General features: G+C 37.7%; 1 protein-coding gene across 8 annotated transcripts in view; it reads right to left on the bottom strand.

Moving 5' to 3' along the window:
• The window catches only part of LOC101918121 (transducin-like enhancer protein 1), a 160,685-nt gene that overhangs the window by 128,436 nt on the left and 18,516 nt on the right, over window positions 1-13,733 (bottom strand). For 6 of the 8 annotated variants that reach the window (XR_008744951.1, XR_008744952.1, XM_055791726.1 and 3 more), the window contains exons 5-6: window positions 8,738-8,800; window positions 7,700-7,804 (exon numbers count right to left, since the gene is read on the bottom strand). Coding sequence is in view for 6 of the 8 variants with exons in the window: in XM_055791726.1 (XP_055647701.1) it covers window positions 7,700-7,804; window positions 8,738-8,800 (168 nt within the window). In the remaining 2 variants the exon portion in view is untranslated. The remainder of the gene's footprint in view (window positions 1-7,699; window positions 7,805-8,737; window positions 8,801-13,733) is intronic. The other 2 variants (XM_055791730.1, XM_055791731.1) reach the window with 1 other exon arrangement.

The raw sequence follows: 13,733 nt of genomic DNA, 5'->3' as shown, positions 1-13,733 counted from the left end.
GAGAAAAAAGACTATGCAACAATAGAGGACAGATGTCATAGGGCAGGAGGGAGTGGATGGGAAGAGTCAGAGTAAAAGCTGAAAAAATTATGCTTGTGCAGGAAAACATGTCTTCAGAGGACTTCCTGACTCTAAAGGAAAGTAGCAAGTTCAAAACCACAATCCAAAAACCACAGAAGACAACCTTAAATTCTCTTGATCCAGACAAGACAAAGGCTGGTTTTCTGAAACCAGTTACATTCTTCTGATCACTGTCAAGAGTAAGTCAGTTCAAAGCCAAAGCTTTTCTTTAATTTTGGTCCACTAGATACTGCTTTCTCTGAAGACTCAGATGCAAGCCTTAAGTCACTAGAATGTAGCTGTCAGCAAACAGTACTTCCAGTTTGCAGAAACTGCCAGCACAGTTTTTTTCTGTGGCAACCATAAATTCCTACTAGTACTCACCTTCTAATCTCTAATCTACATTTTTGTCTTATTAGCTACTGTTAGCACACCGTTGCTGTGCAGCAGCACTTCAAAAGCATGGTCCTGCTGACAGCAGCCAAAACCAACTAGTTCAAGCATGCTCCAACTTGGAAATGACTTAAAGATATTAATCTAGGAGGTTTTATTACTGACATGTGATTATCTTAAGTATTTAGTTTTCTTGCAGCCTCTTTCAGTCTCCAGAAATTTAAATCTGGCTGTAGATGAAGATAGTGATGATGGAGCAGAAAGGCTTTTTGCTAAATTAAAATCCTTAAGTTGAATATATTTTAAACTACACTCTTCACTCTTTTGTCCTAGCTACTTCTAACTACAACATTTCAGAGATATCAAGGAATGAAAAATATGAGAGTCATGAGAAAAGCATTACATGGATTTTTATTTACTGTTCCAAGCCACAGACCAGATTCTTTGAAATTCCCCGACACATTCTGTAACTACTTCCACCTACAAATGAGAATCGCTTCTTAACATGCATTTGAGCAATCCACTTTTGCTAATCCTTGCTTTTACCACCTCAATACTACTGTTTGTAAGTATTTAAAGAGCTACAGTTAGCCAGCACCTTTCAAAACAGTACTGGACGTTCACAGAAAATAAGTGTTATACAAGATGCAACTTTGGAATAATGCAGTTACCAGATACCAGGAATCCTGTAATTGATACAAACTCTTCAGCATACTGAAAAGTTGCAGCAAACTGCCCCCCAAACTGTGTCTTTGCCCTGCCTTTAATATTTCCTTAAGTTATCCTAAATGCCTATGCTAGCCTCGCTTTGTACAAGAACAAGGAAAGCAAGCTTCTCTCCCTTCTGTTCCAGTCCTCCCACACAGCCCCCTGTCCCAACAGTTTGCCTTGCTCTTCCCCCATGAAAAACATCGGGGGTTGCTGTTTTCTTGTACATCTCTAGTTTAACGTTTACAGTACTTGCGTCCCCCTGCACCTTCTTCCAGCCCCTTTGCGCTTACCTCTCTGTGCTTTCCTACCCCCAGTGACTCCATCTTTGCCACAGTTGCCCACTTACAGGTACATTTTGCCAGTGCAGTGCACACCACTCCCACTGGCACACTGGCAGTTCACTTCAGTTTATCAGTGTTTGCTTCTCAGAACCTAACCTTAGTGCGTTTCAGATCTGTATGCTTCAGTTTTTGCACCCTTCCCTCCTACCATGAAGTAGTCCAGTTTACAACCCTACATCATTCAGCATGTAAACGCCTGATGCCTTTCTCTATTCTTACTTACGTTGAAGGACAACTCCAAGACCATGCTTTGCTTCACCCTTACTCAACTAACTTTGCATTTGATTTCATCTCATGTGCATCAGTCCCAGCTGCATTTCTCTTTTTTCTGAGCCAACTGATTAATTCTTCCCCTCCAACTCCTTCCTCCTCCAAACCTACCATATCTCAGACTTCATTCAGGAGAAGCACTGAAGGTCACATCACATTTTTATCTCAGCCTACAGACTCCTCACCTACTCCACTTGTCTCATTTCAACTATGAACACAAAGCAGATGTTTGTAAGGGGGAAGAAGGTACGCTCATCACTTCAGTTTGCCTCCTTTTACTTCCTTGATAGCTTTGGCAAAAAGTGAATATTCACAAAAACTATCTTCAAACATGGAAAACTATTCTGTCTGCATATGCTTTAAATGTCTCTAGAGGAAGCAATCCTTTCCACCAGGATTAAATAACCTACCTTTCTGTGCCAAGGAAATATATATGTATTTCTGCTCCTCTGCCTCAACCATTTTCAAAGGCAAACTCATCCCTAACCCCCATTTTGCCCTTCTGGTAGCCCTTCCGTAGTCTCATTATTAAAGCTCACTGAACACACTTTCTGTAAATCCTTGCATTTAACTGTACTATTCCAGTATTTTGACTAAATTTTGGTCCTTTCCATTCCACCAAAACTGTTCCTTCCAAACCAGTCTAACAGAGTCATTTAGAACCAAGATCACAAAAAGAAGAAATTGTCTCTTCTGCCATATCAATTTCCTCTGCTTCTATCTACCTAACCCTTCCTGAAACCACATTCTCCATTGACTTGTCTAGTCTTCTGTTTACTACTGCCACATACACAGGTTTTCCTATCCATCCCACTTGCACCTCTCTCCTGCTGCAAAACAGACCAACTTACATCTCTACACCATTCAACATGCACATCCCACATCCCCAGAATCTGCTCAGTAGACAGTACTCCAGCAAGTGGTACCAGCTCACCACTGGTACCTCACATGCTCATCTCATCAGTCTACCTTCTCTCTGCATTCACAGTAGCTGCTTATCTTCAGGTTTGATGTCTAGCTACCCACATTTTTTTTCCCAATCATCTCCCTTTCACTTCTTTCTTGAAACCTGTTTAGCTTCACAAATCCGTAACCATATACTTCGTCTCACCTTTGACTTGTAACTTAGAGACTAGATCTAAATAAGAGCCACCTAAAGATCTTCTGCCTTTCTTTCTGCCCAAGATCCAAGATGCAACTTTTCTACCCACCCACATGTGAAACTTTGCAAGGTAAGTGAGGTCTGGGTTGCAACTAAATTACATTTGACTTTTGAATGCAGTTTTCCTCTCTTCAGCATGACTGAAGACATCTTATTGTCTCATTTTGATACTACTCTCCTCTATATTGCTGCTCCAAGGTTCTCCATTTCCCCAGCAGTTCAGAGTGCACAAAATGTGTAAGGAAGGGCACGGGGGTGGGGGTGTCAAGTGGAAACCAAGTTTGGTTAACACTATCTCTTCATTCACATTTCACACACCTTCTCCCAGGTTGTCTGTTTTGTAGGACAAGCTACAAATACGCATCAATAATGCTCTCATTTTTTCCTCAAAACTTAGTGGCACTAACAATAAAAATCTAACCATTGTTTGGGGACTGGTATTTTGAGAATACCAATTGTCATGCTGACAAATACCTTCCCTTGCAATCTAATTTAAACTTAAGTTTACAAGTCTGGAGCCTTTGTATTCTGAAAGCACCTACCATGACAGAATCCTACCATGTAATTAACATATCTATGTTTTTTTAAAAGAACAAAATATGACGAATAAGCCAGCATGTTGCCACACAATAGAGTTCCTATTGCCAGAGTTCAGTAATTTAGACACGAGGTTAGCTAGTTTATGTTAGGAGTGAGTACACAGTGTCTTGTGCTCACTAGATCTCATTTTATTTAAAAGAACTAGGCAATTTCCCCTCCCTCTACACATAATACAGATCATGGCTGAGGAGGATCTGAAGTAATGCTACAGCTGCTTAGCTCTTCCCTTCCACTAAGTTCTGCATTCATTTCTGCCCTAGTCTGTATTTCTATTTTATAATGAAACATACAGCCTAGTTATTTATAGGCTTTCTAAGGATTAACTACACACTCATAAGAATAAACCCTCAAGAGGTTAACCTCATCCTCTTAAGCTTCACACACTACAATCCCAGAGATAGCTGGCAACCACAGCCAAGAAAGAAAAAATAATCCCACATCTTGCTAATCCTTTAGCCAATCACCTCATGCAACAGTGGAGAGGCCTCTCCGAGGCCTACAACTCAATCTGTCTCAAGAGTACTGTCAAATCCAAAAGATATACATTTCACAGAACCATTAGCAATCCACCTCAAAAGGCAAAATAAGACATACCTGGCTACCCGGTGCAATGCTGAAAGATTCCAGTTTGCTACTTTTATTTCCTATTTATGTATTTGCGTACTCTACCCAATTTATTAATTTGAAAGTAAATCTAACAAATTTTGCATTGTTTACATCTAGATAGACCCATTTAACCATCTCTTATGCTTCCTAGCATGAACTTTGTGTACCTTTGATTTTCCAGCCAAACCATATCTCTCACAAAAAAAACCAAACAAAAACAACAAACAAAAAACCCCACATCTTCAAGTTAAACAATGATAATTACTTATGTTCTTCATACCATAATCGATTCTCCCTTTTCTCCCTTAAACCCAAAGAGCTGCAGCAGTGTCAAGGAGTTAATGGATGCATTTAAGTCAAAGGTTTCTGGTTTTTTTATTACCTATCTAGCAAAATTGCTACTTCATTCAACTTTAATATAATAAATATTAAACTGTGCCATTAAAAAAAAAATCAGCAAAGAGGTTGTTTAGCCACTCTGCTAGCCCACAGCTGGAAGTTAAGGCCTTCAAGAACATTCACAAAAAGTATAAGATCAGAGGTAGGACTGTTAATAACTACATGTCATCCACAGTTCTTTCCTGAAGTAAGAACTTTTAATCAACACAGAGGATTAGCATTTATTTCTTACAAACCCATAGAGTCTAACTATTATTACCTTTTTTTCTAAATCTGTCAAATTCATTCATTCACTTTTGTATATGCTCAATATACAGATTACAAAGCCTCACTTTTGACTTCGTAGGCAAATTCTCTGAAAAATCTCTGTCCCATAAGATTACAAATCCCTACCCTCACAGTCTGTCCTTTAATAGGCTTCCACTTTCTCAACTGGAAATAAAAAAAAGTATAAAATAAATATAGTTCCAAATCATCTTGTATTTCAAAAAGGCCAGCAGCAACAGTAACTGCTGTAAGTCAGGCAAGCCAATTGGGAAGGTCTTGAATCATTCAGCGTCAGGCAACAGTTACGTACAAAAAGAGAAGGGGCGGAGGAGTGTGTGTGTGTGCGTGTGTGTGCGTGCGCGTGTGTCAAACCCCAGCAGAAATGCAGACTTTTATCTAATCAAAAGAAACTACACAAGTGAACATCAGCTAAGAAAATTAAAGTTTCCTCATACCCTCAAAATTTATTGTACATAAGTATCCTTGGTAGTATGACTCCAGAAGCTACTCGGTTGCATCTTCTACCGTTACAGATTGGTCGAGCCTATTTGCATTCTGAAAAGGAGTTGCATGATCTTTCATGCTCATAATAGGTGTCTAAACCGTTAAATTACTATTTCTTTTCTTATCTTGAAAGACACTGCACTTTAACAGCATGGCCCTTCCATTGTTCTTTACACCAAGTCATGTCCCTGAACAATACCGACAGCTGCTATCAAACTGGGCTGTGCTCACTCTCAGTGCAGCTGCCGCTTGTAGGAACAGACAGGCTTCTGATGTGTGTTCCCCCTCTGGGGAGAGGGCTTGACATGCTGCGTGCTCAGTGAGGGGGAGCAAAGGTCCACCGAATTGTCAACCCAATTTTATGCTATTCAGTTTTTCCAGGATATACACCATCCCTTTCAAACAAAATCAAGCATATGTCAAAGCATGAAATTCATTGTGTGGCACAAGATAATTATTGATCATGTAGACTGTAAAAGATCACTGGAACGTACATCTAATTTTAGCATTATGTATATGCATGCATCTACACAGTCCAAGAAATTTTGTGCCCAACAAGTTAATTTCCTCATTCACAGTTTTGGATTTGTATGGAATCATTCAGCAGTCTTTCAGAAGACAGAAGAAAAAGTATCTCTTCTAGTGAATCTTTGATAATTTAAAAGGAAAAAACATGGAGGGTTCTATTCCTGCTTCCAAACAGGTTCCTCTTCCCACCCCCAAAAGAGAAGTTCTTAACTGCACACGATACTTAATAGATCCTATTGCTTTTAAGACTATTGTGCCAACTTTAAAAAGCGGTACATGACATGCTAGAGATAGCAAAATTTGGTTTGGCTAAATAGCACTATTCTACATCCAGTAAGAATGTTTTAAAATATGTTCCAATACATATTTCTATTTACTGCATATTTTTTTCTTTAAAACTAGTTCATTAAAAAGAGGTTTCCATTCTATTTTCATCCTAAAGTAATTCATTTTTTAAAATGCAAGAAAGTACAGTTCTCTAATCTTTGTTAATCAAATACCACAAATGTACATGTGTTGTATTTCAAAGATCAAATCAGGTATTCATAAAGTAATTCATTACACAAGCAAAACATAGAGAAGATTGTGACAAATACAGATGTAATTGTGTGGGTTTCTAAGATGTGATTAGTAAATCAACTAAGTAACAGTCAAAATTTGATACGAAGGGAAAAACAGCACAGATTTTAAGGGGGGGGGGGTATGTTTATGCAAAGCTAATCTGTCAAGTGTAATAAAGCAGCTTGAATAAAATTTAAGCTGAAAATCCACTGAAGCTCCCCATTTCAGGGAGGAAAAGCTATTAAAAGGAAATGAAGGTCACCCTCCCAGTTTATTTCACCTAATTGACTGCCAACAGCTTACCACAGGCAAACCGACTGCAGATCTGCAATTGAGAAACTGATGAAAGGAGGGTTTTCAAGCTGAGGCTCATTCTTTTAATCCTCCCTCACTCTTTTTTTTTTTCTTCCATCTCCAGTTGGGATGTAATTTTAAGCACAGATGGATTAACTGGTTCCATTGTCTGTAGATGTCATTGGACTATGGCACTGTTAATCCGTACAGCAGCATGTCTAATTATCATTACAAAGTGTCTGAGGGAACTATAAAGACCAGCAGGGCATCTTCTCACAAGCAATTAACATAAATTGATAAGTGAGTAATTTGAATCTGCTCAAGGCGCTCACATATGAATAAAATCAGAAAGGACGAGTTCTTGTTTCAGCTACTTCTTTCACTTAGTCTGGAAGGGCAGAAAACATGAGAAATATTCTAGACTTAGTGGCAGGGGACATGAACTCATACAGTGGAAGAAATGTATGGTTCAAAAAGTTCATTAATACAAAGCAAATGACTTGTGATTGACAACCAGTCACAAGCAAGTAGTATTAACTTATTTCAGCATATTTAGCACATACTTAGTGAAAGGCTATGAGAACACTGTGTCAGACAATTAATACTACTTCAAAAGCAAGTGAAGTTTCTTTTCAGTAGTTTGCTAATTTAAAATTCATGAAAGATTCACAAGAAAAGGAAAGAAAGAAGAATGAATAGTTGTACAGGCTCCAAGAACCCAAATGTCACAAAAAGCATGAGGCAAAGGTAACTACATCAACTGACATCCAATGCCTACAAATAAACAAGCATCATTATATATCTTGCAGGGAAGGTTTCGTTACACACAGCATCACTGCACAAAACTACGTACTAGCAAAGTAAACTATTAACATTATCCCTACTAAAAACTGTGTGAAGTAAGGCAAACACTTCAGCAACACCAGGTATCACAAAGCATTAGATATCAAAGCACTAAGTGTAAATAGCAAAGCAGTAAGATATGAAAGCAAGTTATACACACTGTAGGAGGTAGACCTGGAAGGCCACGTACCCCGATGATGGCATTCAGTTCAGCCATGGTCACTTGTTTGGCACGTTCTACAGCTTGGGCCACTTGCTGCTGATGCTTTTAAAAGAAGAAAGGGTATGGGGAAAAATTTGTGTTAAGGTATTGATCACACCAAATCAAACCAGGATCACAAACACATGAATAACTGGTTCATCTGCAGAAGCCCAGGCTACATATTACAAGACATCTTACACAGGTAAAAGTGCCCAGTTTCTTACCTATTCAAAAGCAAGCAAGAGCCCTGAAGGCAGCAAGCTCATCTATTCCCCCTTCAGTATTGATTTTCTGGCAAATGAATAATTAGGTTCTAATTGAGTTGACAGGACAATAATGTCAACTTCACATTAGTGTCACTTTTAACACATATATATTTTGTGCCTACACAGCAAAACCTACTGAAATTTCAAATATGGACAAGTGCTTCACTTAACGAGAACTACAAACACTCTTTGTAAACTGTAAAGTTTGGCAAGGCTTATCCAAAATAACAGGCTTCAAAATCTAACAGCAGCTGCCCACAATATGCTACAATCACAATCATGCAGACCACATGCAGGTTTGTAACATTAAACACTGTTTTGAATGTGAGCTAACTATTCATTATATTAATTGTAATTTTATAATTTATATCAAAATATAAACTTGATATAAATTATGTAGACAAGATAAGCATGCTTATTTCACTAGATTCACATTTGACAACTGAATATCAAATAACCAATCACCACGATTAGAAATGAAAGCATTTTGTTGCATTGCCAATATTTTACAGACTCCCACTCTCCTCAGGCAATGAAATAGGCTGAGCCATTGTCACTAGTTTGAACTTAAGATTTGTTAGACCAAATTAGCAGGGGGTTTGCACACTTCAACTATAACAGATGTTCCTTACACTTGTGTATTGTGATAAAATTAACATCTTAAAACTAGCTAATTTGCAAACAGAAAGGCAACATAATTGCACTTTAACAGATGAACAGTTTTACTTACTTCCTGAGACAAAAACGGGATGACTTGTGCACAAATTGTGTTCAATCTCTTGGCGATTTCTGTCTATAAAGGAAAAGTAGTTTGATTAAAACTGTGTTTTAGTGCTTTTTTTTGCCATATATTAACTAGTGTACAGGATTACATTAACTTCACATGGTGAAGAAAGTAACAGAAATCCACATCTTCATACTACTGGCATACAAAAACAGCTAATATACATATAAACCCAGATGAGGACAGAGATTTAGTTAGCTACTCTAGGACATCTGCCATGTCTAAAGCACCTAATCTGAATACATGTTTAGGCACAAATCTGGTCCTTGTACATAGCTCATTAACAAGTGGAGCATTTTTGAAATCCATTAAGTCCAAAATAAAGCTTTTCAAAAGATAGATTTATTACTCAAATTATTAAACAGCATAAAATGATGGTGACAGGCATAGAAGAAAAACGTTTCTTTCATGATCAATTTTATCTGCCTATCCAAAGGTAAAATTAATTTTTGCTGACAGAAACACACCATAAGGAGTACAAAAGAAATACCAAAACAGAAGTGAGGCAGAATGGAGACAAAAGATACAGACTTCAAGATTTCCATATTGAGAGAGAATTAAAATAATGCAGACAAGAAAAAGAATCAGATTAGAAAATGTGATAGTCAATAACAGCAAATTAGTGAAACCATGAGTAACAGGAGAACAATAAGGCTAGGAACCAGCAGAGAACAGAACAATCCTTCGCTAAAAGCAGCAGAGAAGACAGCAGGACAAAGTGTTTGAGTCCCACTTTTCAATAGCTTGATGTATCTCCCACTTATGGCATGTCAACTTGAGCATGGGATTTCTGGTGGGGTACAGTGATCTTCTCTCATTACACAGTTTTACCCCTGCTTACAGCTTTTCAGACCCATACAGAACCTATTCAGAACTACCATTATAATTAATCCCCAAGGTATTTGCACAACTCCTAGTTTTCCTTAAAAACACCTCCTGCAGTCACTGTAGCACAGTGGCAAAAAAACAAAATTAGCGTCCACATGTGAACACAGCCTACATACAGGACATTCTGAACAGCTTTTTTCACTCTGCCATATCATTAATCCATACAGCTATTTCTTGGGGGTTTTGTTTTAAGACACAAGAAATAAAGAGATCCCTGCTGAAAATCATTAGGCCTTCCATGAAGGACATACATAAACCTGAGTAAAGATAAACTCTTTCAAAGAAGTCAGATGAAAACATTGGTAACCATTCTGCTGAGACTTTCCCTGAGCCCTCCCATCATCCTGAGTTTTTTAAGACACTGTGATATGCTGATCCTTATATATGAGTGAAGCAGTAATCAGGATACAAAAGCCAGCCTCTGCTTTTGTCTCAACAGACAGGTGATTTGGGATCTAAATACAACTGGCAAGCTTTAACACCTCTTTTCCCACCTCCGAGAGACACAGGGGAAATACTTGATAGCACTGAGATTTGTAAAACACCATCTCTCTCTGACATAAGCTGAAGTTCTCCACCTAACCAAAGTCTGGCATTTGATACATCCACCATAAAGTTCTGCAGACAGAAGAGTCTCCAGAGCAGTTCTGGGATGGTTTCTGCTTAGGACAAAAAGGTTCCCCTTCAATAAGGGCAATGAAATGACAGCTGCTTTACAGCTAACCTTTCTTACCTCGCAACAAGGGGAACAGACCTCTGTTCTGAATAGAAACAGCTACTGTTTCACACAGTAAGTACCACAGCAATCTGCTTCTGTTTCACTTGGGCCACAACCACAGAATACCCACCATTCCGTGCATGACCCTTAGTACTACATGTATATCAGCAAAGGCTATACAAGGAAGCAACCAGTTTAACTATTCTAAGTTATCAGACTTAACTATTACCAAATCTGTTGGTACTTTCAATGGCTGTTATCAAGAGCAAAAAAAACCCCAACACAAACACCAGCACACAACTCTTGAGAATCTATGTACCAAAGGGCATTTTTCCACATACCTAGTATGTGTCTCCATAAAGCAAGGTATGTCAGCTATGAAAAAAAAGTCTGTTGGCTCCCAGTCTACTTGGCTGATGTTTAGCTGAGACGTTTAGGGTCCAAGAAGTTAATTGCCTTAGACCAATGGGATCACCTTGGTTTTCAGAATAGAAGCCAGGATTAAACATAGCAGGTGATGAGAGCAAAATAAAAACTCATTTGGTTTCTACTGAGAAGTTCTTTGGCCTGAATGGCCTACATAAGTGTCCCTTTACTGTAATACTGAAATAAGTATCCTTATAGCTGTAAGAAAAAGATAGATCTATTTTCAGTACAGTCCATAAAATATGCAAGTTGTCCATGTCATTGGGTTTTACTGGACAGGATCAAATATATGAGCTTCACTACTAACATAGCATACAGGACAGCACACAGTAAGACAAGAAAACTCAACATCATGTGATAATTACCAGTCCCAACACAGGTTGATAAGATTTTTAAAAAAAAAAATTCTAATAAAAGTGGGCATAATCAATTTTTCCCCTTTCACAGTCAACCTTACTTTAAAATTATTATCCCCAGTACTATCATACCCAACTTAATATCAGAACTGAAAAAAATGTGTCCTTCTGAGTTTGTCTTTACCAAAGCAGGGCATCACTGATGACCGTTAAGTGAACAGCATCGTTAATATTCATCAACAGTGCTTGGTAAATTTAAATGCATATTCCATAAATAAGTTTATTTTGAGATTTGTTGCTTCTGTCACAAGTGCCAGTTGAGATATTTACACTGAAAGTAAACTGAAAAGACTATTCTATGCTTCATAACAAAAATCTGCTTGCATTTAAGAGGCAGTCTGCCTGCTAGTCCCATTTGCCACACACAATTAAGGTACTTAAAATTATTTAACCGTGATATTTTATATGCCTCCTGTTTACTGTGCTCAAGTGTTTAGTAAAAAAAATTCTTACTCAAAAACATATTAAGAAATGTTGTTTTTTCTCTAGTGAGTTGTGAAAGTTAGGTTTTAATGTACAATTCACCTACTCTTGCCCATCAGGAGTTGCAAGAGGTTGTTTTCAGAACTGAGAAAAAGGAACTTACTTTAAATATAAAACCAGTTGTTCAAGAGGCAACACAGATTCACCTTTCAAGATGAAATATCTTCGAGTATACGTGTGTGTGTATATATATATATTCATTCACTCTTGAAAGCAAACACCTATTTTGAAGGAGTCCAGGAAAGCTTCCTTAATCAAGTCTAAACATCAGTAATCGGTGGCATTACAGTAAGCTATATATTCAAGATTTGGGGCTCATGCATTTGAAAGTCTTAAAAGTAGGGTACTTATCAGTTACTTCTAGAGGCCTCCCAATGCAACATCGCTATTATTAACTGCTGATCTTGGGACATATAGGGCAGTCAGAAGAATGAGTCAACAAACAACATTTTGCAGAAAGCTGCTCGAGCATAGAGAAACATGACTGATTGGCCATGTTCTTTGACTCCTTGCTAAAGCAGACTGTAGAAGCCTGCATCTCTCATGAAAGCCCTCCTAGCTCTATGGCAGCTCTTAGCAAAGCATCTGAAGTGCCCTTAATTGTTTGTGTTCTTAATGCAGAGCCTCTTGAATACATTCATTTCTAATAGAGGACTTGAGTGTCAGGCCCATCCAAGAATGACAAAACTACATCATTCACTGGTTCTTGCTGTTATAATGACTGTCTTTTGATTTATTTGCAAATGACAAGCTTGTCAGACCCCTGACTGAAGTGCTACCCTCCTTTCTGAAGTACCATTAAAAATTAACATGAAGGAATTCAGCTGCATTTTGTAAAATTAAGTTCAGCTGACAGATCTTTTTCTTCACTCATGTAAATTTTTTGCCTCCATTCCATCTAATTAAAGACTTAAATGTTTTGACCTAACCATTGCCAAACCTGAGTGTTTGTACTTAAGTTAGTCTCTTGCTAAAATGAATTCTTAACATAATGACAAAGAACAAAGCAGCCAGACTAGTTACTAAATATAATATTCATTTAAACATCATTTTACTATGCAGTTAAGAAAGAGCTTGTACATACAACTGATTTTTTTTCTTCATTGTTAAAAAAAAGTATTTAAGTGTTTTCCTCTACAGTAGTCTATTCCAGATCATTTTGCATTTTGAGAGCCTGTACTTTCCAAAGCACCATGTAAGATATCATACGTATATCAACATGATTTCTTAAACTACAGCTTTTTGCACTGGAATAAAAAGAAGAAAGTATAATACAAGTACCCAGACTCTGACTGTTTTTCTCAGTACACCTAATACCCACGCATATTTTATCACTTAATGCTGGAAGTCCCAGCCTACGGGGACCATCACTCTCACTTCCAAGTGAAGAATGCAACCTTCCTCTGAGAAGAATTAATCACCTTTCAGCTTCAAAGGTTTCACCAATAATAATTTTGGGTTTGCTCCAATCAGTGTCTACCATACATGCTGCAGTAGTGACTTTAGCTTTAGTGACTAGCATCCATGGTGATCAAAAGCAAAAATTAAGTCTGTGAAAACAAACATGTTGCAAATCAGCTGTACTGTGACAACTGCTCTGTTATCAGTGCCAAGATTCCTCAAAGCTGTCCAGACCTTCCTTTACAAAACAATGCTCAGTTAAAACTGTCCACTGTATGTCAGAAGCTTGTTATTCTTTCTTGCAAACTGCACTTCCTATATCACAGTTAAGTCAGTATTTGAACTCACTCCACCACCACTTCTTAAGGACAGGTTTATATATTCGCATTTATTACATCTTTATTTACTTCAGTTACTTTAACGCAATTTTGAGAATCATTTTTGTCGTTACATTAGGAAGAATACAGTTTAGGAACAACATGATTAAAAGTAAAGCAAGAAAATCCAAAGTTCTGATGACACACACAAAGTCCTGACCCATTCCTTTAAAGCAAAAGAATCACAGAATCAGCCTTTAATGCAGAAATAATTTACTGTCAAATCACATTCA

The sequence above is a fragment of the Falco peregrinus genome, chromosome Z (assembly GCF_023634155.1).
Source record: "Falco peregrinus isolate bFalPer1 chromosome Z, bFalPer1.pri, whole genome shotgun sequence".
NCBI lineage: Eukaryota > Metazoa > Chordata > Aves > Falconiformes > Falconidae > Falco > Falco peregrinus.
Note: the sequence above shows the minus strand (reverse complement) of the source record. Positions and strands in the feature narration are given on the sequence as shown.